At 47.6% G+C, this 26621-nt stretch overlaps 1 protein-coding gene across 4 annotated transcripts in view; it reads right to left on the minus strand.

The window, feature by feature from the left end:
• ANO6 (anoctamin 6) overlaps nucleotides 1–26621 on the minus strand; it is a 413050-nt gene that overhangs the window by 113170 nt on the left and 273259 nt on the right. For 3 of the 4 annotated variants that reach the window (XM_069629839.1, XM_069629841.1, XM_069629838.1), the window contains one exon: nucleotides 13124–13189. The exons of the other annotated variant lie outside the window; for it this stretch is intronic. In XM_069629839.1, the coding sequence (XP_069485940.1) occupies nucleotides 13124–13189 (66 nt within the window). The remainder of the gene's footprint in view (nucleotides 1–13123; nucleotides 13190–26621) is intronic. 4 annotated transcript variants of the gene reach the window in all.

The raw sequence follows: 26621 nt of genomic DNA on the forward strand, positions 1-26621 counted from the left end.
AAATTTGGAAAACAAGATATTCTAGACCTTATTAAACAGTCCAATTCTTCAAGGGCTGCAGGACCGGATGGTCTCACCAACGACATCCTCAAAAGGGACCCGGAAAAATGGGCTTCGTTCATGCTGGATTTGTATAACAACATAACAAGACTAAAAAGGTTACCTAAATCTTGGACGACGTCCATAATTGTGCCGATCTTTAAGAAGGGAGATAGGTCCGTGCCCACTAACTACAGACCGATTGTCCTTTTGGATGTCGTCGGCAAAATATTTGCAGCACTAATCTTGAAACATCTAAATGATTGGAGTCGGCTGGCAGACCATCTGGACCCTTGGCAATCAGGCTTTCGAAAGGGCATTGGAACATCCTTAAATGTGCTACTCATCAACATAATCAAATGCATGGTTAAGGCCAAGAAATATAAGAACATCTATATCGCGTCAATAGACTTGGAACAGGCATTCGATTCTGTTGATCGCGGAATGCTATGGCACAAATTAAGGAAATGGAGATGTCCGACCAACCTGAGAGAACCTCTCGAAGCACTACACACGGGGACAACCCTCAGAGTAAGGTTGGACAGACAGGGCAACCTCTCAAACAATATGGTGGCCATGCACGGTCTGAAACAGGGCTGTCGGTTGGCTCCCGCTGTTTTTTGCCTTTTTATATCCGACATGCAGGAAGCTTTCGAAGCAGTGAGATGTTTCCCCCCAAAAATCGCGGAGACCGTCGTGGGAAGGCTGTTATTTGCGGACGATCTTCTGTTGCTCGACCAAACGGCCATCGGACTTCAGCGGCAACTAAAGGCACTCGAGTCATACACACAAGGAAACGGCCTCCGTATAAATCCAAAAAAATCAAAGATCTTGAGGCTAGGACCTATCATCGGCATGAAAAATTTAAGGTGGTACCTTTCCGGGGAAGAAGTACCAGTGGTTTCGTCCATGATATACCTTGGAGTAACTTTAAACAACAGCATCCAAGATGGTCCAGGTATCTGCAGGCTTAGAAGTAAAGTTACGAACTTAGCTTCGCAAGCCTTGTTAATCAAGCGACGATACTGTTCTTTTTCCCTTCGTCCTCTGATAGATTTCTACAAACTGAAAGTTGTGCCAATTCTCACTTACGCAGCAGAGGCGAATTTCTTCATCAGTTCAGATGTTTGGAAACTGTTGGAGGGCCTATTCTGGAAAAGAGTATTGGGCTTACCGACATGAACTCCAATGGAAAGTGTGCGTAAGGAACTAGGCCTATCGTCCCTTTACATATCTACGGTCTGGAAATCCCTGACACTCCTCTGCAAATGTCTGCACCCCCAGGAAAGAAGTGGATTTGTGGCAATTAACGAAGCAATCAAAAGACAATTGATTCTGGTCCTAACCAAGTGGCAATTAATTTGTTTAGAAATCCTGAATATCATAGCACTAAAACCAGGCAATCTCATGTTAAATCCGCTCATGGTAAAGAGAAAACTCTTGGACTGGGACTGGATAGCCACCCTGGGCAGGCTCAGTGCTTTGCCATCAATCACCCAAGGCATGGACGAGCACTATTGCAGAGGCACCGTCCACCCTTACTTGGATAAATTTCCCTCAAATACGGAAAGACAGCGGTTCTTAAAATTCAGACTAAACCTCTTCCACACAAGAGAAGTCTTAGGGAGAAGAACCAAAAAAGAGGAAAAACCCAGTCTGCTGTGTCGAGGCTGTGGGCAAGAGGCTGAAACCTTACAGCATCTAGTGATGAATTGTGTTACCTTAACTAAGTTCAGAGAGAAATGGTTGGGGATGCACCTTTCAAATTTAAGCACTTTAACCTTGCAGGACAGGTGGCTATTTTTGAGAAGGGGGGAAAAAGTATCTACGACCCTGGCTCTGTTGAACTTTATGAGAGAAACCTTTACAATTTTGGACATTTAGTTATTTTTCTCGAGTTATACTGATATATATATATATATATATTTGATGTAACTGTTTTTTTATTTTTTTTCTTCTTCTTCCATTTCTTCCTTTTCTTCAATTCTTTTCTTTTTATCTCCAAAGTGCATTTAAAGTTTCCTTTGGTAACTAATTGATGCAATAAAATAAAAAAATAAAAAAAGACATATGGTGATCCATTCTTGTTTGAAATGTAGATCACATAATAGTGATATAATACCCATATTTTTCGTTCTGTACTTAGAAACAATGCTATGTGATGCTCCTTCCTGTTTTGTCAAGGGGTCGTGTTCCATTGCTCCCCGTGATGTCACTTCAAGGTTGGGTCAAATGACATCACTTCCTGTGATGGCATCAGAGGTCAAGGGTCATGTGATGTCACTTCCGCTACCCCTGGCATTTTGGTGAAATGACGTCCCTGAAAGAAAGTCTGGCAGAACTAAAGGAATACCTACTTAAACAAGCAAATTGAGACACCTTTTGTAGCGACAGAATTTATTCTGGAATGCATTAGAATTGCTCCGACGGAAAACTTTCTTGTTTAATGGTCAATTCTATAACCAACGACATGGGACCAGTATGGGGGCAACATTTGCCCCCGACATAGCCAATCTCTATATGGATTATCTAGAACAAAAGTCCATCTACAGCCCACAAAATCTTTTCAGTAAATTGATTGGCAATTGGCTGCGCTATATCGATGTTTTTTTGGTTTGGAAGGGCAGCACAATCCAACTAGAAAGTTTCCTACTATGGCTAAATGGACAAGATTTCTACATCAATTTCACTATGTCTTTTGGTCTTTTGATTTCAACAAGATGCCTTTTTGGACTTGCTAATTGGAAGATCAGCAGAGGGAACCTTAAACACTACATTATTTAGGAAACCGACTGATAAAAATATGCTGTTGCAATCAGATAGTTTTCATCCTACAAGTCTCAAAAATAATCTACCAGTAGGACAATTTCTTAGGATATGCAGGAATTGTATCCAGTCATCAGAATTTGAAAAACATGGAAAGGATTTGTCTAAATACTTAAAAGGATCACGGCTATCCCTCCCGTATAGTGCGCACTGCACTTAAAAGGGTTCAACACACACCACGCCAACAGTGTCTTTTACTCCATATGCCAGAACAAAATTAGACAAACCTACCTACGTTACTACTTTTAGTCCAATGAGCAATGATTTCAAGAGACTCATTTAAAAAAAAAAACTGGTGGTTTATACAAACCCTTCATTACAAGTTGCAAAACCACCCTTTCAAAGATTCATTGGTGCACACACAGACGGCTGCATGATTAGTGAATTCTCGTCTTGAAAATTAACGAAAAGTGCCCAGCTATACCTCTCTAAAAATAAGGTTAGTGCTCCACACTCTAAAAAACCTACATAACTAGTTCTATTGTGGTGTCCAATTTCTAAAACAATTCTTTTATTATAGTGTGATTGTTTTAGAGAAAGGGATCTTATCGAATTCTTTTTTTTACATATATAAGAAGAACCATCCTGAAGAAAGCACATCAGTCATCTGTCAATGTTTGGATCAACGTATTAGGACTTGAGGACTGAAACACGTGTAGACAATACAGCAGCTTGAACGACAAGCTGTTCATCATGTTCCCTTTTTCTGTCCACTTGTATCTCAGAAAATAACCAGATATCCATTTTGTGTTATTTTGTATATTGTTTATTCGAATTAAAGAAAAGATAAGGGCATCCATATAGTGAGAAAAAGAAAATATGTTGAAAAGCAATGAAATCGCATTCTTTCTAACCCCACGATAAAAACAAATAACATTTTTTATATGTAATGTTATGATATTGTTAGATTCATATTTTTTATATGTATTTTTGTAGTTTTTCATAAATAAATTGATGTTTTCTAGACTTATCTTGTTGGACCATTAGATGTTATGTTTAACTATAGCACAGCTCACAATAGAGCGTGATGCAAAATAGAAGTGTAGATGAGGAAAGGGTAACCAGTCGCTTTTCTCTGTTTATAAAGTCTAATGGGATTTGGAACATGCATGTGCCCACTGGCCATACAGGATATCTCACCCTTATTACAACATCTCCATTCACTACTTTTTGACTCCATGCTGAGGCATTTTATATTATGAATAGGATGCGTTTACTGGCCATCTGCCATTTCTCATTCTTGCTACAACATCTCCATTTACAACTCTTTGCCTCCATGTAGAGGCATCTCATATCATGAATAGGATTTGATATGTGCTCGGTTTATAACAATACTTTTCGAATAGAGCCAGAAGTTACTCAGAGTTTCACACATACCACCTAGTACGCTGGTCTGGCGGACATATATGCACAAGCTACTTGTAGGATTTCTACGATGCAATGCTACAATATGTCCTTGCATTCAGTTTTTATCCCCATGGTTACTACAACTCCCAGCGGGCCCTTAGCGACCGGACGCATTGATTCTAGGACTGCTTCAGTAAACCCGTTTACGTCATCACGTACGGTACGCAATGGCATTGTCCAGTATACCATGAGGTTCTCGCACCTCTGCTGCCATGGTAACGATCGCGTTACACAGCTGAGCAGATGAAGCTATTTCAGGGGACCAGCGCAAGGGTCTATGGAAGAGCGAATGGAACACCTCTCGCCTTTATTGCACGATATTTCAGCACAGGTATGACACAATCATTTTCCAGACACATTGAGTCGAACTAACTATGGCCACTCGAGGTTACCCTACAGAGCTCCTTCAGTGAACCAAGCCCTTTTATCACTTGTCTTTAGGACCGGCTTTTCGCGATCCAGTATCTGGACAGCGTGCTGCGGGGCATCTAGTTATACATTATATTTCTATCTTATTTGAGGTAAGAGCCTTACCAGTTTGCATTAGCGTGTATTCTTGAGTTTGGATAGGGACTTTCAATCTACGGTGTCACCGTTTCAGCAATTTCATTTAGACAATCTGTTTTAGGCATACGTCCAACATCGTGCAGCACAACAGGCCACCGAGCTTGAGCGCCACTTCTCTACTACTTGCCTCCCTGCTCACTAGGCAAGAGTGCAGTTGATGTTTAGCACACTATCCATGCGCATACATAACCACGGCTTTGTGATGATTCAATTTGCCCTAAAAACCCAGTCGGGTTATGCACATTATTATGTTACAGAGCTACTGAAGGGACACTAATACAGGACAATGTCCAAATCAACTTTAGCCAGTTAACCTGTATCAATGATTATCAACATTACTCCCACTCTAAGACATGATTTGAGGTATGTCTCTGACTATTTGTGTGATTTTGGGCTATGAGGTCTTTTACTCCATAGGGTATGATCTGTTTTTTTGTGTATGTGTTACACAGCACCCTCAGTGCAGTAACACAGAGGTGTCATAGTGACCCCCAAACATAGACTTCATACCCTGGGACTGACTACTGTCTCCCAGGGAATGTAAAGTCACCATTGACTTTACTAGTCCTAAATTGTGAACAGAACCAGTACAAACCATCATATTGTGGAAGTACTGGAAGGGGTTAATTATATTGTCCCTGGGTCTGTTTTCAAGGGGGCACTGTCCAGTCCCCCTTGTCGAGTTTCTGGCTGGTGGCAGTGGTTACCACGCAAAATATTCCAACGGAGTATTCTCTATGGGATTTTCCCATTGATTTTAAACGCACCACTTTTTGGTGCAATGTTAAAGATACCGCTGGTTTATTTATTCAATATTAAATTCACAGTTGGGTCTTTTTGCCAGAACTCTCTTCTAAAATGGCATTTGTGTCCGTCTCTGTAACTCTGACCAAGGTCGAGCCATTTGTTCCACTTTTTGGCAGGCTTCTCCACAGAAGCCCTCTAAATGGTGGCACTCTGTCTGGGTTCCACAGGATGGGTGGGGAGGGGAATTGGCACCCTGGACTGCGTTGCCTTAGCAACTCAAGTCGCACTCTGTTCTGATTGGGCCAGTGGTGAGCCACCCGGCTCACCACTTAGCATGTTTGAGTGACAGCTAGGCTGTTGAATGGGGGTTTTTCTGCATAAAAGAAGGGCCTTTGGGACTGGAACTTCGGAAGTCGCCACAGGACCTAAGAATCCGAAGAGGGAAGAAGCTGAGCCATCTGCAACGACGACACCACTGGTGAAGCCCTGCTGCAACTACCTCACCACTTTCCCGACGACAAGAGAAGATCTTCTGCTGGACGAGTCTTCTTCCTCTGAGCTGGTGGGACCAACTAGTTCGCCCTTTTCACCTTCCAAAGACCTCTGTTGGTCGAATCGCCCGTGCCAAGCACCCCGGCACCCGGACAGCCAAGCTTCACCACTTTGACGGCGAATAAAAGGAACGCACCTTTTATCGACGAACTCCGCGGCTGGTTTCATCCCTGTGCAGTGCAACGACTCCACGTTTCTTCCTCGACGAGATCCTCTCTTCCCCTGGTTGAAACAACTGCCACCGGTGGAGCTTCCTCCCTCTTTAAGGTACTGTGTCCTGCCTGGCCTCCCTTTCTTCGGTTTGCCCAAGGTGACCCTTAAATCCTTGGCTTTCCAACTGGGTTGGCCCCAGACCTTCTAACTTTACCTTCTTGAATCGCCCCAACCTCTTTTGAACATTCTGCAAAGACTTTTAGTGCATTTTAAACCGTGTGATCCTGGGCACATTTCGCTTTGCTCCATTTAAAGTGGGCCTGGCCTATGAACTTTGGCTCTACAGTATATAATGCCTTTTATTCCCTTGCTGAGAAGTGTTGGGACCTGTTTGTTTCTATGCTCTGCCTTTTTCTCTCCCTTTAACTGAACTATTGGAGTGCCATCAGGTTATGCGCACACATCTGTTTAACAAATCGTGCTGTTTTAATTCTGACTTGTGTAATAGTTATTAAGGGAGGTGTGTATACTTTACCTGACTGTGTTTTAACTTGCTTTTGATTTAGAGTGCTAGTATATTGTCTAAAGTGTGTTTTAAATAAATAAGTATATACTTTTTGTACAAAGCTCTGGTCAGTGTTTGTTTGCTCTACTGTGTTTTTAGCCCTATTGTATATACTCTTCTTGAGAGAAGTCGGACTGCTCAGCCACAGCTAACAGGTAAATCTGGGTGGTACAGACTGCTACCAATTGGGTTTACTGCTTACTCCTGTAGTCTTAATCTTTTTGCAGTGTTCCCCAAGGGAACTGCACAGGATTCTGCCTAACACTAAGACAGACAGAAGAGGCAACGAGGCTGCCCTTTCTTATGATACAGGAAAGAAGAGAGCCTTACTACCCATAGAGGTCGAAGAGTCTTGTCTACGTTGCCTAATATATTTCAAAGCAAGTTGCTGCAGAAGCAGTAGAACTGTGGCAGTCTATAATTTTGTCAGAACATTTTCATTTAATGTAGTTGAAGCAGTCAGAGACTGTGAGGCAAAGCAGCCTGCTTTCACAGTATCACTTGTAGATGGGAGTTGCCTAGGAAAAGCAATCCCCTTAGAAGAAGCATCCTGACAACTTATATTTAAGATGCTGCAGAGGTTACAAAAGAAGTATTGTTATTAAAGCAGAAATGGTACTTTTGTTTTGCTTTCATTCACTCTATCCTGGAAGGAGGCTATCCAGAATTGCCATTGGTGCTGTGTTCTATGTAGAACTTGGAAAGCGAATCTTTTCAGCAAACGAAGAAGGAACCAGTGGATTTTTGTTTGGGTGAATTTTTGTTTCTTTGGAACCTTTCCCGAACTGATTTAGAACTTTATTTTTCCTTGGTAGAAATTGACTTTGGACATTCCTGGGGGAACGAGATCTACCCAGGACAAGTAGAAGTCATCCTAGAGACTAGTTTGGTAATCTTTTATTTACGTTGTTCATGCTTTGTTTTGATTGTTCTCTTGTTTAGAGTGCGGCCCAGTTGTGTGTATGCTAGGAGGTTTTCCCTTGGATGCTAGACTAGGTAAGGAATTCCCTGGTAGAGCAGGCTTACATTTGTATTTGTTCTTTTAAATAAAATGTCAAATACTGAGAAAACTACAAGCAGTTGTCCGCCTCGCATTACTGATCCTTCTGAGTTTGCTCTGCAACACCCTCGCGACGGGTCAAGGCAAGTGGGACCTCACCGGAAGAGACTCCGCCTTAGGGGACAAGGACTCCCGTTCCTGTGAGGAAATCCCTGGAATAAGAAACACAATGGCATATGTAGGACTGTCAAGCCTATCAAATAATGTTAAGTACCAAGACTGGGCTGAAGGAGAAGCTAACAGATGATAATATCCAGAAGAAAGGGGAACTGTCTCTTTAAACAAAATTGACCATGTCACTGATGAATGGATTAAAAGACAAGCACTCACTAGGTTGAGGAAGAGAAGAGGAAAGAGGAATGTTTGTCCAAGCAGTGGAGTCCCCCCAAGAACGTGAACCTGGGAGGAGGCAGAGCCCGCAAAATCCATTATTGCTGGGAAGCAGCACACGGAATGCTGAGGGGACCAGCGTAGCAGAGAGTCTTCGAGAAGCAGAGGCAAGTGGGGCTGGAGAGTTGGTGGTGGGGCGACCCCGAGAGAATCATGGGGGGCAGCCTGTCCTCATAACTGTGCTGATACCACTGTAGGGAATCCACAGCAAGCAGCTCCCCCTTGAAATACAGAAAAGCCAAGGAGGAAGATCGACGACCACCTAACAAGGAGGTTGAGGAGTACAGCTCGACAGTGCAGTGGAGGAACGGAACAGAGGCCAGGCCCGTGAGAACCCCAGAGACGTTCACTGATAATAAGGAAGGTAACGGGGGACCTGGGAGGCACTGGAAGTCAACCGCCGATCATTATATGAACCAGAAAATTTGTCTTCGTACGAATGAGAGAAACGTGAAAGTAAACTTGATAAATCTGAACTGTGATGACGTGAGCAAGAGAATAATAACGTTCCATAGAAGGGAGAAGAATGGAAGTGTAATATCAATCCAGAATAATTTCAATGAAAGCGAGAACAGATTAGAAACAAACTTAGACGAATATGAATACCTGCAATGAGAGAAAGAGAATAAGAGATGAGCAAAAGAGTTAATATTAAATCAGGTATATTTCTACCATGGGAAGAGGGCAAATCAAATCCTTTGCCAAAAGCAGAAGAGTGGGAGATAAGAAAGAAAGAGTGTGAGGAACTAAAGGCCAAGTTAGTCTTTATGATAAATCAATTGGAGTCAAGGAGCGGCACTCCTAAAGTGGAAAGTAAATATACCAACCGGAGGGAAGAGTTATACGAACTGATCGAAAGAGTCAAAGACTATAGAAAAATCGTTTATTTTAGGAAGATCTTTGCAAATAAGAAGACAAGTGCGGAAAGCATCCGGCAGGAGAAGGGAGTCATTCTCCTGCCCTTAATGTTGTTTGAGTGAGTGATAGGGTCAGATAGTGATAGGGCCCGATAGGGACAGTGGACCTTTTCTATTTGGACATTCATGGACGACTGACGAGCTCCTCGTTTGTAAAGTAGGGAAAACCCTGTAGCAATAGAGAAAGATGAGCTTCAATCTTATAAAGACGAGGCAGAACGCCCTCAAAGAGTCAGCGTCCTCCTTCAGAACCTCCACAGTGGTCAGTGAAAGGTAAACTAAAAAAAGATCAACGATTACTGATAATCCGAGCACCTGGGCAAGGCCGGATGATCCGGACCCTAAAACACAGACGTGTACCAGTGGGGATTCTTGCGGGATCCCATATGCCAGTGGGCACTCATCAGTCTAAACCGAAGATCTAGAGCGCGGATGACACCAGAGCGCGCCGTCCGGCGAAGCTGCATGGGAAGTCACGGACAGCCACACTAAGCCCTTCCCGCCTTACCAATCATGGAGATGCCCCTCCCCCTGAACAGAATGTAACGGTCAGCTGCGTGAAGCAATATCTTCAGACTGGCAGGCAATGCTGGTGGGATTGTGTCATCAGTGGAACCTCAACCCATAGCACTACAAGCACCGAATGGAAAGGACCCTTTCGGAAACTGGAGAATAGCCACTAGTACAAGCGGGCCCGCTGAGATTAGCATTGCTGATTGGTGTATGCAGAGGAGGTGCATAGCGGGCGGGTGCCACCACAGAGTCTCAGCAAAACTCATCAGGAAACAAACACAGGTAAGCAACATCAGGGTGGTGGACCACCATGATAAGGGTTTGGTTCACAGAGCCCCGCTTAGGTGTGGGAGGTAAGTACAATCAGCCAATCCCGTGCTCCTGTAGATCAAGCATCCAGCCGAAGACAATCACACCATCTTGGGTCCCGTGGTGGAAACTTCCAATGTATAGAAGGTCCCACTTTATACAGGGTGCTGTGGGTGTTGGAGATACAGCGAGTTGTAGATTGCGTTATCGGTGCAGGTTGGAGGTGTTGTGGAGTGGAAGGAGGTGGTGCAGAAATTGTGAGGAGAGCAGAGGAGGAAGAGAGGGGTTATCAGGGAGAAGGGGTGGGAGTAACATATAGGTCAGAGGAGCTGGAAGTGAAGATAAGGATGAGAGAGAGGAGTTTAAGGAGGATAGAAGCCATTAAGAGTGTAGCATATAGGAGAAAGGGGAGGGAAAGGAGGGAAGAGAATGTGAAGGAGAGAATTCATCAAGAGGAGGGCCAGAAGGCAACATCTATAGGAGAGGAAGTGGTGACAGATGGGGCGGGGCAAAGGAGAACAGTAGACACCAGAGGAGAACCAGTTGTGGTGGCAAGAAGCAGAGAGATGCAGAGTTTGGGAGAGCTAAGAGTAGAGTACAGTAGGAGGGGTGAAGATCAGTGTGAATCATTGAGGAAGAAGTTGTTGGAGGGAACAGAGGAAAGTGAGAGTGCAGCAGGAGCATGCAGAGATGCCCGAGACAAGGGTTTACTGCCTGGTGGAGGTTGCATCCGTGGGGGTGGTCGAGACTGTGCCTAGGTGGCTTCAATCCCACATTTCTAGTCCACGACAATCTTGGCTAAGGTCACAAGGAGTTTTAATGTCCGGCGACTACTACGGAGAAGAGCAACACCCTGACCAGTTTGAAGATAGACAACATTCCTCAAATTCAGAAAATTACTAAAAACCTGGCTCTTCAAAACCAGAGACTAAAACCGAAACAACAATAAGACAAATGACTCAACAAAAAGGACCTTGACACAGGAGTCCACCTGCGAGACCCAGGGAGACAGAGGCAACGACTCCAGCCAACCCTCACCATCCCCCATCACCCGTACAGCCACAACTAGGTACCACGAGCTGTGGAACGGACAAGACACAACTAATCACCACACAAACGGAAGTATGGACACTAGCAGCTGTGCTAGTCATGTGGGGGGGTGAGGAGCATGCAAAGTTATTAAGGGAGCGGGCGGAGGGGACAGCTAAATCCTCAAACGGCCTCGAATGGAGAAAAAAAAAAAACGAGCACGTACCTCCTGAGGCACAGGGTGTACAAGCATCCCGTCGTGTAAGATTACACGAGCCCAACCGGCTCAATCCAGGATAGAGATGCCAACTAACCAATACCACTAACAACTTCCTTCTCTGCATACACCTCTCAAACTCCAAACCAAACACAACCACAAACCTCCAGCACAGCAAACCGCACGAACTTCACTACACTGCAACAACAAAACAAAAACACACATAGACTCGCACATCAGCACACGACGACTACCGGCCGCATACACCCCAGGCCCAGCTGACGGAACCACCGGGCTGAGGCTGCCAACAGCACATCACTGCAATCTTGCACTTTTCCAGCCTCCACCCACTAACCCACCCCTCCCTCCCTCCCTCTTTCAGAGCCGCCAGAGCGCCAGGGGACCACTCCGGTGGTGATAGTGCGCGGTACAAATGACCTTTAACATTAACATTAACTAGGAGAGTCAAGAGAGAAGTGGCGGGCAGTTAAAACACCAAGGACCGAGCGGGACATGCCTTGACCTCCGACTGCCGGAGCCTTAGGGACGGAGGGAAGGACAGACCGACTACATCCTCTAGCAAGTTCTATCTGCTCACCATTACTCGGTTTCAGTCCAACCCGATACGTTCACAACCCCCATGGACTTAAGAATGTATGCTCTGAAATGTGGGGTGATCCTGTAGCAGACACTCCATGCAAAATAAGGTTGAGGGTCACCATTGTGAGACCACAGAAGATCGGTCCGCAAGGGGAAAGGCCTACGCAAGATGGATGGGAAAAGGAGAAGCAGTCAACTAGGAAGTCAGGGTGTTGAGCACAACCACCAGAGTCCTGGGAAAGGGAGTCTGTAGCAGAAGCCGAGGGTCTTGGGTAAGATTGGAAAGCTTTGGGTCCTGAGCCGAGAGGTCCGAGAGGCTGGGAACCCCGAGATCCCTCTGAGGCCTAGGACTCCCGATTTATATCCTCAGACAGCGGGTTGGGTGCATTATCCCTGAACGGTGAGCGGAGCACTGTATCCCAGACGGGGGAGCTAGACCCCATATTGCTTGGAGATCGAGAAAGCCAGCCAGACACCAGCTCCCTCGATGGATTACAGAAAGCTAGCTGGGGGCTACATCACAGACACTGTACTAGTGGCCCAGAAGTTGGGCTGGCAATATACCCTGGGGAAGGACAAGGAAGCAATGTGGGAGCTATATCCCCGAGACAGGGAATAGGGCATAGAAGCGTGCCAGGCACTAGCTCCTTCGATGGAATACAGAAAACTAGCTGGGGGCTGTATGACAGACACTGTAATAGTGGCCCGGAAGTGAGCTGAGCAAGGACTAGGAGCAATCTGGGAGCTATATCCCCGAGACAGTAAATGGGGCATAGAAGAGTGCAAGGCGCTATATCCGCAAGAATGCCTTCAGAGCAGAGATCCGGGGGCCGACCAACATCCCTAATACTGAGGCAAACCAGATGAATTGCCCCCGCCGTGATATATGTTGCTTACGCCGTTCCAAGATAAGCAAACCTTTATTGGTTATAGATAAGAAGACTTGAACTCATTGCAACAAAACTCTCTCATTAGACCTGTAACCTGTACTTCAGATTACTTCCATTGTAATTGGTTATTTATAACGCGCTTAATACCCAGAGGTTTCAAAGCGCGACCCGGGGATCAAACCTGTGTTGCTTTGTGTCTTCTTGCTTCCAAGGCGAGCACGTTGCACCTGAGCTCTCCTCCCCAGACTATTACTGAATCAAGGCATTATTTAAAGATAAGGAAACAAGACTGACTAACTCTCAGCATTGCATTTGAACACGTTTCCATGTAGCGCTACTCACCGATCTTGTTGCTTCTAGCCGCAAACCATGTCTCATGAGGTTAGATTCATAGGCTTGTCTTTTTTTCTGTGAATTCAATGTGAAGATGACATGTAAAGACTTATTAAAAACCAGAAAACACCACAAAGCAGAACTGCCAACGTTGGTGCAAGGAAGGAAACGTTACTCACCACGTTGACCCTAGCCGCGCCAGTCTATAGGTTCAATGCACACCATCAACTTTTGGGGACGCGGTCCTGCAAGATGATTGGATAGGAGCGCCGACATCATGGAGGGTCTGGAACAAACCCATGTGTGGGTGAAAGAGGAGGACTACCTCTGTTTGAACGGAGAACTTGGATCTGAGTGGCACTGAGGGCTGGATTAAGCTGTCAGGGGGCCTGGTGTGCAGTCTGCAAGGGGACGGGGGGGATCTAGGTGACTGAGTATCTCCGCAGCATTCACATTAGCCAGCTGAGCTATCTTACCAAGATTGCAACCTGTAACTAGTAAGCACATTAACATGCAGAGCTATCTGACGGGAATTGGAATCGATAGTCGCTGACCTATCTCACCAGCTTACCCTAGGTGAGTGTCATATAGGGAAAGGTACCCCATGTTTTGGGGGGGGCTAATGCGTGCCATGATTCTATGCACTGATTGCTAGAAGCAGTGGAGTAGTCACATGGAACAGATTGTGTGACTTGCATTTTAAATGAAGGCCCTGGAGTCTCATCACAACAGGTGGCTGCTGCTACTCTCCATAATGGCCCTCAGTTTACCCTTCCTTGGAAAGGCAAAAGGCTGACAAGTGAGCCTTATAGAATGGAATTCTGAGATGTTTGCAAACTTCAGACATGGTGGAATAGTGGAGACTATCAGTGGTTATAGGGGTGCAGCTGGTCGGGTGAAGTCATGGTTGACCTACTAGGCCCGTCTCCGCAGAGCTCTTGGATTTGTAAGGGATGTTCTCACCCCCACGCTATCTCTGTGGATCTCATTCACATGCACACACTCCATAACATGTGTCCATGAGTGCTTCCAAGGACAGCAACTCTTGTGTGATCAGACATGGTGTCAAGTCTTGCAGTAGAATCATTGCATAAGAATGCTTTTGTTGGCGACTTGCAACGGGGACTCGGGGTTGTCCAACTCCAGGCCTCGAGGGCCAGATCCATGTCGGGTTTTCAGGATACCCCATACTAATATGCATGAAATAAATTTGCATTCAATGATTCTAAATGTATGCCCATTTTTCCTCATGAATATTAATATGGGATATCCTGAGAACACATCAGAATTCCAGCCCTCGAGGTCCGGAGTTGGACAACCCTGCACCAAGACCATCATAAAGAAAATGGCCTGTACAGTTAGCTAAAAAGTTCTGTTCCTCTACACAGTGTCTCGGCAGTGTCTTGGGGTGGGGGAAGAAGGCGGCTGCTCCGAGCACAGGTGCTCAGGATCAGCTGTTCCCAGCCGGTGCTCTGAGGCTAATTTACAAGCTCTTTTCCGCATTTCCAATGCAGAGAGAGAGACAGGATGGCAAAGGGTCTGTCCCGTATGCTTTACACACTCCATCTCATCCGCAAATCACTTTAAAGCGGGAGGGGTACAGACGTAGCTGTGAGTGGGTAATTGTGGGGACACATGTTAGTGGGATATTAAGACACGCAAAAGTGGGGGAATTAAACATGGGAAGGGCGAATAATAAGCAACGTAAACAAAAAGGCAATAATAGTCTTACACTGATGCCTAGTCAAAACAATTGTATACACAGTACTTCAAAAAATGCTTTTTTATTGTTGTATAAAAATACATATCCAAATTTCATAAAACATTGTACACATTTATAAGTATAATTACACATGTTTTGACATCTAGAGGGGATACGTTTAGGCTGCAATTGAAACATCTGGACCAACAGCAGCTGGGAATATATGTGGTCAAGTGGCCCAATTTCAGACTGGACTCAAGTGCTGGCATGATCATTTAGCCAAAATGTGTGATCCCGGAAAAATCAGGATCTCACTAGTCCCTAGAAGGTATTCAGTTTGCAGCGTGCACTGTTCACAAAAATCCACACGTATGGTTGTTGAGACTATAGTTACTGATGAAGCCAAACATGGTGGCTCCTGGATAGAGCGCATGTTTATTTTGTTGCAAATTATTCGCCAAATAAATGGATCTTTCTGGTTTCAAGTGTATGGGCTGCCTTGAGGATCTTGCATGCAAGTGCTCTCAGTGATGGAGAGGGGTTTCAGTGTATTGAACCTTCTAAAAACACAACTACAGGCTTAAGTGGCCGAGGAGACGCCTCTACTTCTAGTAACCCTTTCAATTGGGGGCAAAAGGGTTGAAACATACATTACACAACACAAAGACATACATTTGCAGCAGCAAAGTCTAGGAGCACATTTCATTTCTGTTCTGTACATCTTCATTATGTAAAGTGAATACTGTTTTGCAATGTTGTCTAGTTTGCTGTACTGCATATTACTTTTACGTACTTTGTGTTAATAAAAAGTCTATTAAAAATGTCTTTATATTGCAAGAATTGTGTAATGTTGAGGAGGGTTTACAGTGCGGTTTTTGCAACACAGGGGCACAGTTTTATATTTCACTCAAAGGTCCATGTTGTCTCGAAACTGCCCTGTAACACTCATTGCAGAAACCTGTCACTGAGCACGTTTGAGCGCTATTGTGAACCACAGCTAAATATATCGCCTTTCAAAACATTCCTTGATGCAAGAAACCCTTTCAGGCAGTTCTTGAATTAAACGTGACCTGAATCGCTTCGAAACTCATTTACTTACAAGGCAACTAAATGGAGGGCACGTTTGTCATCCAACACATGAAACGGCCACCCTTTTTAGACGGCTTTCTTCTCAATAGAACTCATTCAATGTCATCTTGTGATGCTCTTTAGACGTCAAATGACTGACCATCAGGTGAGATTCACCAGAGATGGAACCACAAAGGATAAGCTACCCCCTTGCCATTTTAAACGTGAAGCCTCAGCACAACGCACATGTCTGAACTCCGAAAGATGGGGATTTTAGAAACGTGACCCTTGTGATAATTGTGATCTTGCATTAGACAACGTGAAAGAATGAAGATTTGTAGAAGAAGAAAATCCAAATGGTTCGTATTAATGGCCACATGTTTGCAGTGTATGTTATTGTTTGTGTACATCAGAAACTATACATATGAAACACAATAAGAACATTGAGAGAACGAATAACTGAACACGGGAGGACGATCAGGAGGAGAGATGAAGGAGTCCGACTAGGGGCGCATTACGATTTCAGATATTTAGGGGTTCACGAGCTACCCAAGAGAGAAGGGAATGGAGAAAACAATTTGCAAATGCAAGAAGCAAAATTAAGATTTCTTATGTGTCCAACAACAGTTTATATGAAGAAAGACAAAGAAATGAATGTGGTTCCAAGTATCTGATCATTGCCAGTATTGGCCAAAAGAGGAAAACGTCAGCTAGTTCTAGATTTGATCCTCTTAATGGAACGTATTGATATTGCTTGCTACGCAGAGGATCATGTCACTAGAACTGATCGATATTATGAAATTGTGCAGCATTACAATCTATTAAAAGGATAGATGGCTGGGCAGTAATGATTGACACACACATTTCCTATCAGGAAAATTGAATTCGTTATTATTGTGAAAGGGAGCTTTGCAGCAACAAAAAGCGTTGGTTTGGAGGCAATGGAAATTAGGGCGGTCGTATAAATACACAGAGATTAGGCTCATGGGGAGGACGGGGCGGATAGTAGAAAGGGTAAACTGAATAGCTATCGGGATAATATTATGTGCAGACTATGTATGAGCAGGTAGCCAGCCTCATTCATACAGTTGATAAATTACTTCTGAATTCGGTTTTTCCAATAGATCGGAGACCAGAAAGATTTGAATTCTATCACGTCACCGGAGCGATCGTTCATTCGATACGTTTTATGAATAGCAGCTTTATTTTAAAAGGTAGGAATGATACAATTTGAAAAAGATCATGAATACATGGTTCCGCAGGGCCGGTATTTTGTTTTTGTCTTTCAAAACTGTGGTCCAGAAAATCTTAAATGATGGCTGCGGTTGTAAGAGGAGTATTTGCCCTCTTCGACATCGATTACCAGAACGGGATTTAAGAACAATGGCGTCTGGGATGCCAAGGACGGGTGGCAATTGAGCCGCAGTCTTTCTACTACAGCTGAAGGCAAGCATCACATGTAGCATTTCGATGTTACAATTTTTATAAAACTGTCAAATCCTTTAATTGCATGAATAGTTTTCATTCAGGATAAGACATGGCAGCTATTTACATATCTTTTTATAGGTTAATATCCAGACACTGAAATGTATAATCAAGAAAGAAGTGCCTCAGGTGAAAGACAGGTATCTATTACAATCCATTTTATATTTTATATCAAGACATCAGAGAAAGTTCTAGTGAAACTCTGATCAAACACATTGTTTATCATTCAGTGTGGATACTTTCAGTAATCAAAGTTCAACTATTCTGTATAATCAAAAGACTAATAAGCAAATATGTATTCCCCATCATCAGGTCTGCCAGATTTGGTGAAGGACAATGGGTTCCTCTGAAGTCGGGACGCTTTGCTACCCTTTTCCTAATCAATAAGTCCCACAGACTAGTAACCAATCTGTGGGACTCATGGACCGGGGCAGGAGGGCATCTTGAAACCCCCCCTCAGATCAGATCAGGGAATTCTGGAGCCACGGGGGGGGGTCACAGTAAGATAATATAGATTCAATAATGACAAGCTTACAGTTCACATACACTTAGCTTTGGCTATCGGCTTACCTCAAAAGTAAGGGCTCCTACTGTCTGTAGAACACCAATGCATAATCCAACCAGGCCCTACTTAAATACCTAAATGCTAATTACCTGATGTAGAAAATTACACTGGATGCAGGGGTTCTGGCCATCATATATTGCGACTGCTGGTAGCGCAGGCATTGCAAGAGGTTTGATGGTCTGGAATTCCGTTGCTTTATGGCATTCTGTTGGTAGCGCATGGAGCTGTGAGGCCGAAGGTCAGGATGGGGCCTGGGTGGTGAAAGGTGTCTAAAGAGGGTGAGGACTTGCCGGGCACAGCTGTCGGCAGCAGTTTCGGTGGCACCTGCAAGACTCTAAGTGAGGCAGAGCGATACCAGCTCAGCTCCCTAGGCTCCAAGCCCCTCGGCTTCAGCCGCAAGCACCGGGAAGACCACTACAGGCTCATTGTGTGGAGCGAGGCCCCAGAGTGGAGGCCAGCTGAGCTTCCTAGGCTCCAAGCCCTCGGCTTCAGCCGCAAGCACCGTCCGTGGCTGCTGCGGCCCCAGTGCAGCCAGCCCCTCCACTGGAGGGGGGGCATGTAAATTACCCAATGTGGAGCCTCCAGATAGATAGGTTTCTTGCCGCCCTGAAAGTATAGTTTGCTTGCTGGGGGGCAACTCCCGTCTCTTTGATATTCAGGAATGGCTCTGCTCATCCCCTTTTCAGGGGTGTATATTGCCCCAACAGTAGGGGTGGACCACAGCCTGTTCTGGGCACCTCTGCCGCTGCTGTTCTGCAATTAGATCGTTAGTGAGCAGCTCAGGAGTGGACTGGGAACTAAAAGAGGCCCTAGAAATAATTACTGGGGACCAAAAGAGGCCCTAGAAATAATTTTCAAAGTGGCCCCATATGACACATTTTCAACAAGCCCAATGCTTTTCCTATGAGAAAAATTGGAAATACCACACAAAAGAGGCCCAAGGTGCAGAGGCCCACCGGGAAATCTCCAGAGTTCCCGATAGGCCAGTCCACCCCTGCAGAGGCCCACCAGGAAATCTCCAGAGTTCCCTATAGGCCAGTCCACCCCTGCCCAGGGTGCAGAGGCCCACCGGGAAATCTCCAGAGTTCCCTATAGGCCAGTCCACCAGTGGAGCAGCTGCACTGTGGGGTACACGGGATTGACTCGTTAAATAAACATGTAGACTGTTACCCCCTACCAGCACCCAGGGGTGTTGCTAGGTCTGGAAAAGATCCAGGGCTACGCTAATGTCGGGAGTCTCAGGACTCGGGGCTAGCTAGCCTTTTGGTTGCAGTTCCTGAGCTTCTATCCGGGGCTACAACCAAAAGACCTGGGGCTATAGCCCCCTCACCCCCCCCCGACAACACCTCTGCCAGCACCAAAGAGATGCTGCATTGGACTTCCCAGCCAATCGGGGCTATCGGAAGGTGGGCTTTACCTCATAGTATTGCCTGCATTCAGAGCCCCCTGAACAGCAGGAGGCAGCCATGTTCCCCTGCCGCTGCTCGGTCCTACAATCCCCTCCCCCTGAAGCCTATGCCCCCACCCCAGGCAGACACTTACCTGGCCTCCCGCTGGCTTCCCATGCCACCCGCTCGCCACTTGCTCCACTTGCCTGCCTATTACTTTCCCTAGAAAATGGGTGTATGGAAAGTGAGGAGGGGCCAAGTGTAGATCCCTTCTCCCCCCGTCCATGGCACCCATTATCATTTGTATTTTTTCTAACCTTATAAACATCAACGGCGCTGTTTCTCAACTTGAAAAAAAAGCTATTAGCAACACGTATAAAATTCTGGGGTGCCAACAGCTATCCTTGGTGGGTGATGGGGGCATTAGCAGTCAGGTAATGGCGCCAGAGCCCATGTTAAGGCCCTTGCAATGTTGAGGCGTATAACGGGGCCCAGGCCATTACCTGAACCCCCTCCACCCCCCAACATCAGAACCTTTTGCTTAAACATGATTCTGCATCAGGTTGCAGCGAACTATATTCTTCATGGCTACCTACTGCCCTCTACAGCTCTCCTTTCATTTAGGAAGTCTAAAACACCAACCCCCTCACTAACCATCTCCTGAGCCTTGACTTATTCCAACCCTAATTCCAGCCAACAAGCTACCGCAAACACTAAGCCCATCACCCACGTGTATTATAACCCTCATATTAGCCTTCCCTAATGGTAGCTCACAACTGGGGACTAATGTGATTAGGAGGATGACAATATTGAAAAGGCAAACATTTTTACGTCAACATGTATTTTTAATAGAAACTATTATGCCATCAAGTTTACGGGTAAATGAATTTCTCTTCGACCTACAGGGCTGGCAAGATTTTAAAGATGGTTCAAGGCCTGATAAATCAGTATATCGTGGCATGAGGTAGAGACCTAGATGTGTAGCGGCGTGCTGGGAACACCACGTTACGCCTCGTATGTTTTTGTAGAGGTTCCGCAATTCTGCCACCGGTGCATGTGGCTTCAAGATGGCGGATTGATAGAAGGTAGCGTATGGGAGAGAAGAACAAGTTACTTTCTTACCTGGTAACGTTCTTTCGATGGGATGGTCCGACGATGTATTCCATATCTATTACAGGTAATCACCACAGCTGTGCTGCGTCGGAAACTTTTTTGCGGCGTCTGCGTCCTGCGTCGATGACGTTGATGCGCCGTCGTCGAGGACCTCCTCCGACGTCTGACGTCATCCGATGTGATGAGTAGTATGCACGACGCCCGTAGCCTCAGTTGTAGTTTTTTCCCCCAGAACGTGTGACATTAGTCAACTGCCAGTCAGACAGAAAGCCTTGCGGAACGTAAGCTGCAATCGCAAAAGAAATTCTGCAGCGGGGAAGGCAGGGAGGGAGCGATATGGAATATGTCGTCGGACCATCCCATCGAAAGAACGTTACCAGGTAAGAAAGTAACTTGTTCTTCGAGGGGATTGGGTCCTCCAACGTATTCCATATCTATGACAGACTCCCAAAGCAGTACCAGAGCAAGGAGGAGGGAAAGAATTTAGAATCAAAATTTAGAATTGCCAATCAAATAGCAGAGCAAAGGACCGCCTTGCCAAAGGCCAGATCCTGTCCTCGGATGGACTCGAGGGAATAGTGACGTACAAATGTATGTACTGAAGCCCAGCTGGCTGCATCACAGATGTTGCGAATAGGAACACCCCTCTGCAGGGCAGTAGATGGAGCCATACCCCTGGTAGAATGGGGCCGCAAGCCAGCCGGCGGGTCCTTACCCGCCAAGCGGTAACACTCCGAGATGGCCAAAATAATCCAGCGAGACAAAGTCTGTTTCGTCACAGCCTGTCCCAAACGCTTTCCAGCGTAACCAATAAAGAGTTGATCGTCCACTCTGACCCGGCACATGCGTGAAACATAAAAGCTCAAAGCTCTCCTAGGATCAAGCCTATGGAGCCTCTCCTCTTCCTTACCAGGATGCGGAGGAGGATAGAATGCCGGAAGAACAACCTTCTGGGCCAAATGAAATTCCGAAACCACCTTCGGAAGAAAAGAAGGACGAACTCCAAGGACAACCCTGTCCTTGTGAAACACAGTGAAGGGTGGCTTAACTGAAAGTGCCTGTAACTCACTCACTCTGCGAGCGGAAGTAACCGCAACCAAAAACACAGTTTTCAGAGTTAACAGCCTCAAAAGGCAAGAATGCAAAGGCTCAAATGGAGCACCCATAAGAAACTTAAGAACAAGGTTTAAATCCCAACCGGGCACCAGGAAAGGTGACGGAGGGAACACATTAGTGAGCCCTTTCAGAAACTGTGAAATTAAAGGGATTTTAAAGTAGGAACACTCTTCAGACGAGCGCTTAAAGATGGACAGCGCCACCAGGTAACCTTTAATGGTCCCCACTTGCAAGCCCTGTGGGCCAAAGAAAGTAAAAAGGACAGAACCATGGGGATGTCACATGCAAAAGGATCCACATTCTGAACTCTGCACCAGTCGCAGAACTTACGCCAACTGCAACGGTACAGAGACTTTGTTGCTGGCCGCTGGGCCGAGAGCAACACCTCCATCACGTCTTCAGGGAGGTCCCAATCCTTATACCTCAACCTTTCAGAAGCCAAGCGTGAAGGTTGAGGGATCTGACCCCTGGATGGAGAACCAAACCCCCCTCCCGTGAGAGCAGATCGTCTCCGTAGGGAAGACGGCGTGGAGGGCAGATGGACAAGTCGAGATGGTCCGGGTACCACGTCCTCCGAGCACACGCCGGAGCAATGAGGATCATCCGGGAACCGAACTTCCGTAACCTCCGCAGCACTTGCGGGATGACGGGGACTGGAGAAAACGCGTACAGCAGCGGGAATGACCACTCCACCACGAACGCGTCTCCTAAGGCTCCTTTTGGAGGAAATACCCGCAAGCAGAACCTCTCGCACTTCCGGTTGACACTGGAGGCGAAGAGATCCACTTGAGGGGTCCCCCAAAGGGCGAAGATCTCCAGGAGAATCTCCTGAGCCAACTCCCACTCGTGAGAGATCGTGCTCTGCCTGCTCAGAGCGTCCGCCGTCACGTTTTCGTCTCCGGCCAGATGAACTGCCGAGATCGAAACTTTCTGCTGGATGGCCCAGAACTCGAGCTGCATCGCCTCCCTGCACAGAGGAAGTGACCCTGCCCCCCCCCCTTTTTGTTGAGGTAGTGCATGGCCACTGTGTTGTCCGTCAGGATCAGGACATTCTTTCCTCGCACAGTCAGCAGAAAAGCCTTCAGGGCTTTTCTGACGGCCCTCAGCTCCAACGGATTGATATGGAGTCTGGACTCCGACGGAGACCAACGACCGCTGACTGTCAGCTTGTTGGCATGAGCTCCCCATCCCGTGAGGGATGCATCCGTCACGATCGTCACCTCCGGCCAGGGAAGCCAAAATGGAGCCCCCTTCTTCAAGTTGCCTTCGACGGCCCACCACAGAAGGTCCCGGGCGACCGAGGGCGGCACCTGAACCGGGTCCGACATCCTGCCGGAGGACTGCGACCATTGCATCTTGAGTGCCCACTGCAAAGATCTCATCTGCAGGCGAGCCCCTGGCACCAGAAGTATGCAGGATGCCATGAGGCCGAGCAACCTCAAGAACTCGAACGCTGGGAGATTCTGGGCATGCTGAAACTTGTGCACCATCTGCTGAATGTGAAGAGCCCTCACCTGGGGAGGAAAACACTGCCCCAGGGAAGTGTCGAGCACTGCTCCGATGTACTGGAGCCGCTGTGTTGGCGTCAAATGGGACTTCTTTAAATTGAGGGAGAAGCCCAGCCTGTGAAGGGAGTGGCAGGTGACGGACAGATGATCCAGGACGTGCTCGGGAGAGCTCCCCCTGATCAACCAATCGTCCAGGTAGGGGTAGACGTGAATCCCCCCTTGCCTGAGATGCGCTGCCACCACCACCATGAGCTTGGTGAAAACCCTCGGGGCGGAGGTCAATCCGAACGGCAGGACCCGAAACTGAAAGTGCGAGTCGCCAACCGTGAACCTCAGGTACTTCTTGTGCTTGGGATGGATCGGCACATGGAAGTAAGCATCCTTGAGGTCGAGAGACACCAACCAGTTCTGAAGCTGAAGGGCCTGGAGGACTTGAGAGAGAGTAACCATCTTGAACTTGTCCTTCCTGAGGAGTGTGTTCAAACCGCGCAAGTCCATGATGGATCTCAATCCCCCGTCTTTCTTTGAAATCAAAAAATAAGGGGAATACCATCCCTTGTTCCTCTGCGCTACAGGCACCAGTTCTATGGCGCCTTTCTCCGGCAGGGCTTGAATTTCCTGCGCAAGGAGCGGATCCGGACTCTGCAAAGAGAGGTTCCCCGGTGGATTGTCGTGAGGCCTCTGCCGAAAGGGAAGACAGTAGCCGTGGGTTATGATCTCCAGAACCCACACATCTGAAGTAATGGCTGGCCACTCTACAAGATGCTGCGCCAGCCTTCCCCCAACTGGCGAACCATGGGACCTGGCCTCATGACTGAGTGGTAGCAGCTGCGGCGCTGCCTGAGGGCAAAGAGGCAACTGCCCGAGCGGCCTTGGCACCACGGGTACCCTGTCGTCCACCTCTGGTACCCCTGCGTTGGCCTCTTTGACTGCCAGCTCCTCTCGCTTTACTGAAGGACGAGTAATAGCGAAAGGAACCTCCCCTCCATTGCTGTCCCCTAGGGCGAAAAGGCGGAGGTTGGCGAACTGCAGCGCCCAACGACTTCGCTGCAGCTTTGGAGGTCTGCAACCTCTCAAGGCTCTCGTCAGCCTTGCTGCCAAAAAGGTGTTCACCATCAAAGGGCATGTTGAGGAGCCGGGTCTGCACATCAGGAGCAAACCCCGACTTCCGCAACCACGCAAACCTGCGTATCACGGTGCTCGCTGCCATGGACCTGCTGACGCATTCAGCCATGTCCAAACCCGACTGAACGGACTCACACATGGCATCCTTACCATCCTGGACCATAGCAAGGAAACCATCCCGTTCGTCCCCTTCGGGAATATGTTCAGCCGCTAACGCAACACAGTTCCACAGAGTGTGTGTGAAACGAGACAAGGCACAAATGGAGTTGGCCACCTGAAGCGCCATACCACCAGAAGAAAACACTTTCTTCGCCCAGCCATCAAAACGTTTGTCGTCCCTATCAGGAGGGATGGTAGTGTACGACGCCTGCTTTGCCGGGGCCGTGGCCGCCTGCACCACCAAACTCTCCGGAGTGGGGTGCCTGGTCAAGTAGCAGGGGTCGCTACTGGCTGGACGGTATTTTCGCGACAAGGACCTGCCCACCGCTGGGAGACTCTCGGAGCAGTCCAAGCCGCCGCCACCCTTCTCTGTAGAGCCATATGAAACGGCAGTACCGGGTCAGTTGGGGGACCAACATCAAGGATGTCCGTGAGATCATCCTGCACAAACTCCCCTGGGGGAGCAGACCATCCCAAGTACTCAGAAACCCTAGCCATAAGGCGCCGGTACGAGGAATCGGCATGAGAGCCAGGCTCAGGCCTACAAAACTCCACCTCCGGAGAGGCGTCCAGTCCACTGGCGTCATGCAGTGACTGCCTCAAATCGTCAAACTGACTATGGCCCGAGACCATTTCATCTGGAACCTGACTAGGAACCAGGCCATCAGAATCCTCATCCACCTCCGAAATATATTCCAGGTGGCGAAAAGAAGGCACCCGAGAGTGCTTTCTCTTAACCAGAGCCTTCCTAGGGGGTTCCCCCGTGCCACGGGGTACCTCCGACACCCCGGCCTCGAAAGGCGTTGAGTGAATCGGCGCCGGCGTCGAGATAACAGGCATCGGCGCCGAGAGGATCGGCGTCGAGTAAATCGGCGTCGGCATCAGATGCAGCGCCGCCAGAGCGTGCTCCTTCGACTACCTGAGCGTTGATGGCTTCGACGACTTCCTCGGAGCCGGAGCCTCGAGAAAGCCTGTCGACGCCTTTGATGCCTCAGACGTCGATGTCTTCCTCGAAGACATCACAGGTGCACACGGTCTCGAACGCGTCGAGGACCGGGACCTGGAACGGGTATGTCGAGAACGAGTCCCCTTGTCCGAACGGGACCTCTCCCGTGACTCGTGCCGACCACTCTTGCGAGCGGTGTCTCTCGACCTCTCACGGCCGACCCCACTCGGGGGCGCGGACGGCTTAGTACCCTGCGACTCGAGAATCGCCAGCATTTTCTTCCCGAAGGAAGCCCATTCCTCCGGCATCGCACGGCTGGTGGGGTAAGCGACGTGCCGGGCAGAGTCCTCCGAAGAGGACCTGGAAGACGACCGCTGTCGGCGCTTCCGAGAATGCCTCGAAGAGGCCAAGGAGTGGCGAGACCGACTCCTAGAAGGAGACCCACGAGACTTCCGACGAGGACGCGGAGAGTCACCTCTCGAATCATCCATCGAAAGCCCCGCAGACTTCGACTTCCAGGGCTTGGACACCCGACCTACCGACAACTTCTTCTTACGTTCTCGTAAGGCTTTGGTCGTGAGCGACTGGCAGTCGATACAGTCATCCGTGTCGTGGGCCTCCCCGAGGCACCAGAGGCAGGCGTCGAGCGAGTCCGTCACCGACATCTTGGACCCACACTCCCCGCACTTCTTGAAGCCCGGACGCGGGGTCGAAGACGAAGTAGAAGACATCTTCACACAAAGGATTTTCTCACAAAAACGAACAGGTTCGAAGAACCGAGAAGAACAGAACTCCAAAGAGTCGAGGCGTTAACCGAGATTCACGAAGCAACATGTTCGCGGAAAAAACGGAACTGAGGCTACGGGCGTCGTGCGTCCTACTCATCACATCGGATGACATCGCAGGAGGTCCTCGACGACGGCGCATCGACGCAGGACGCAGACGCCGAAAAAAGTTTCCGAAGCAGCACAGCTCTGGTGATTACCTGTCATAGATATGGAATACGTCGGAGGACCCAATCCCCTCGAAAATGTCATTTCATGTCGTTGATAGCCTTTTATACAGTGGCAAATCCCCACCATCGCAGTATTAGAGCCCCGAGGATGGTCTGTGGAGAGGGGTACTTTTCCCCCGTCAGTGGTATCCAGACTTGTATCTGCTGGAGGAATAGCAATAAGCGAGGGGAATGTATGCTACACATCAACGGAGAGAAGGATGCAACAAAGGAATACAGTTTTGTGACGGCATGGCTGCAGTGTCCCGGCCTGGGGCACCCAGGCAGAACAGGGCTGGACGCAGACACAAAGACTGCATTCACGCAGCCGGATTAGG

The sequence above is a fragment of the Ambystoma mexicanum genome, chromosome 12 (genome assembly GCF_040938575.1).
Source record: "Ambystoma mexicanum isolate Mex_15411 chromosome 12, UKY_AmexF1_1, whole genome shotgun sequence".
Taxonomy (NCBI): domain Eukaryota; kingdom Metazoa; phylum Chordata; class Amphibia; order Caudata; family Ambystomatidae; genus Ambystoma; species Ambystoma mexicanum.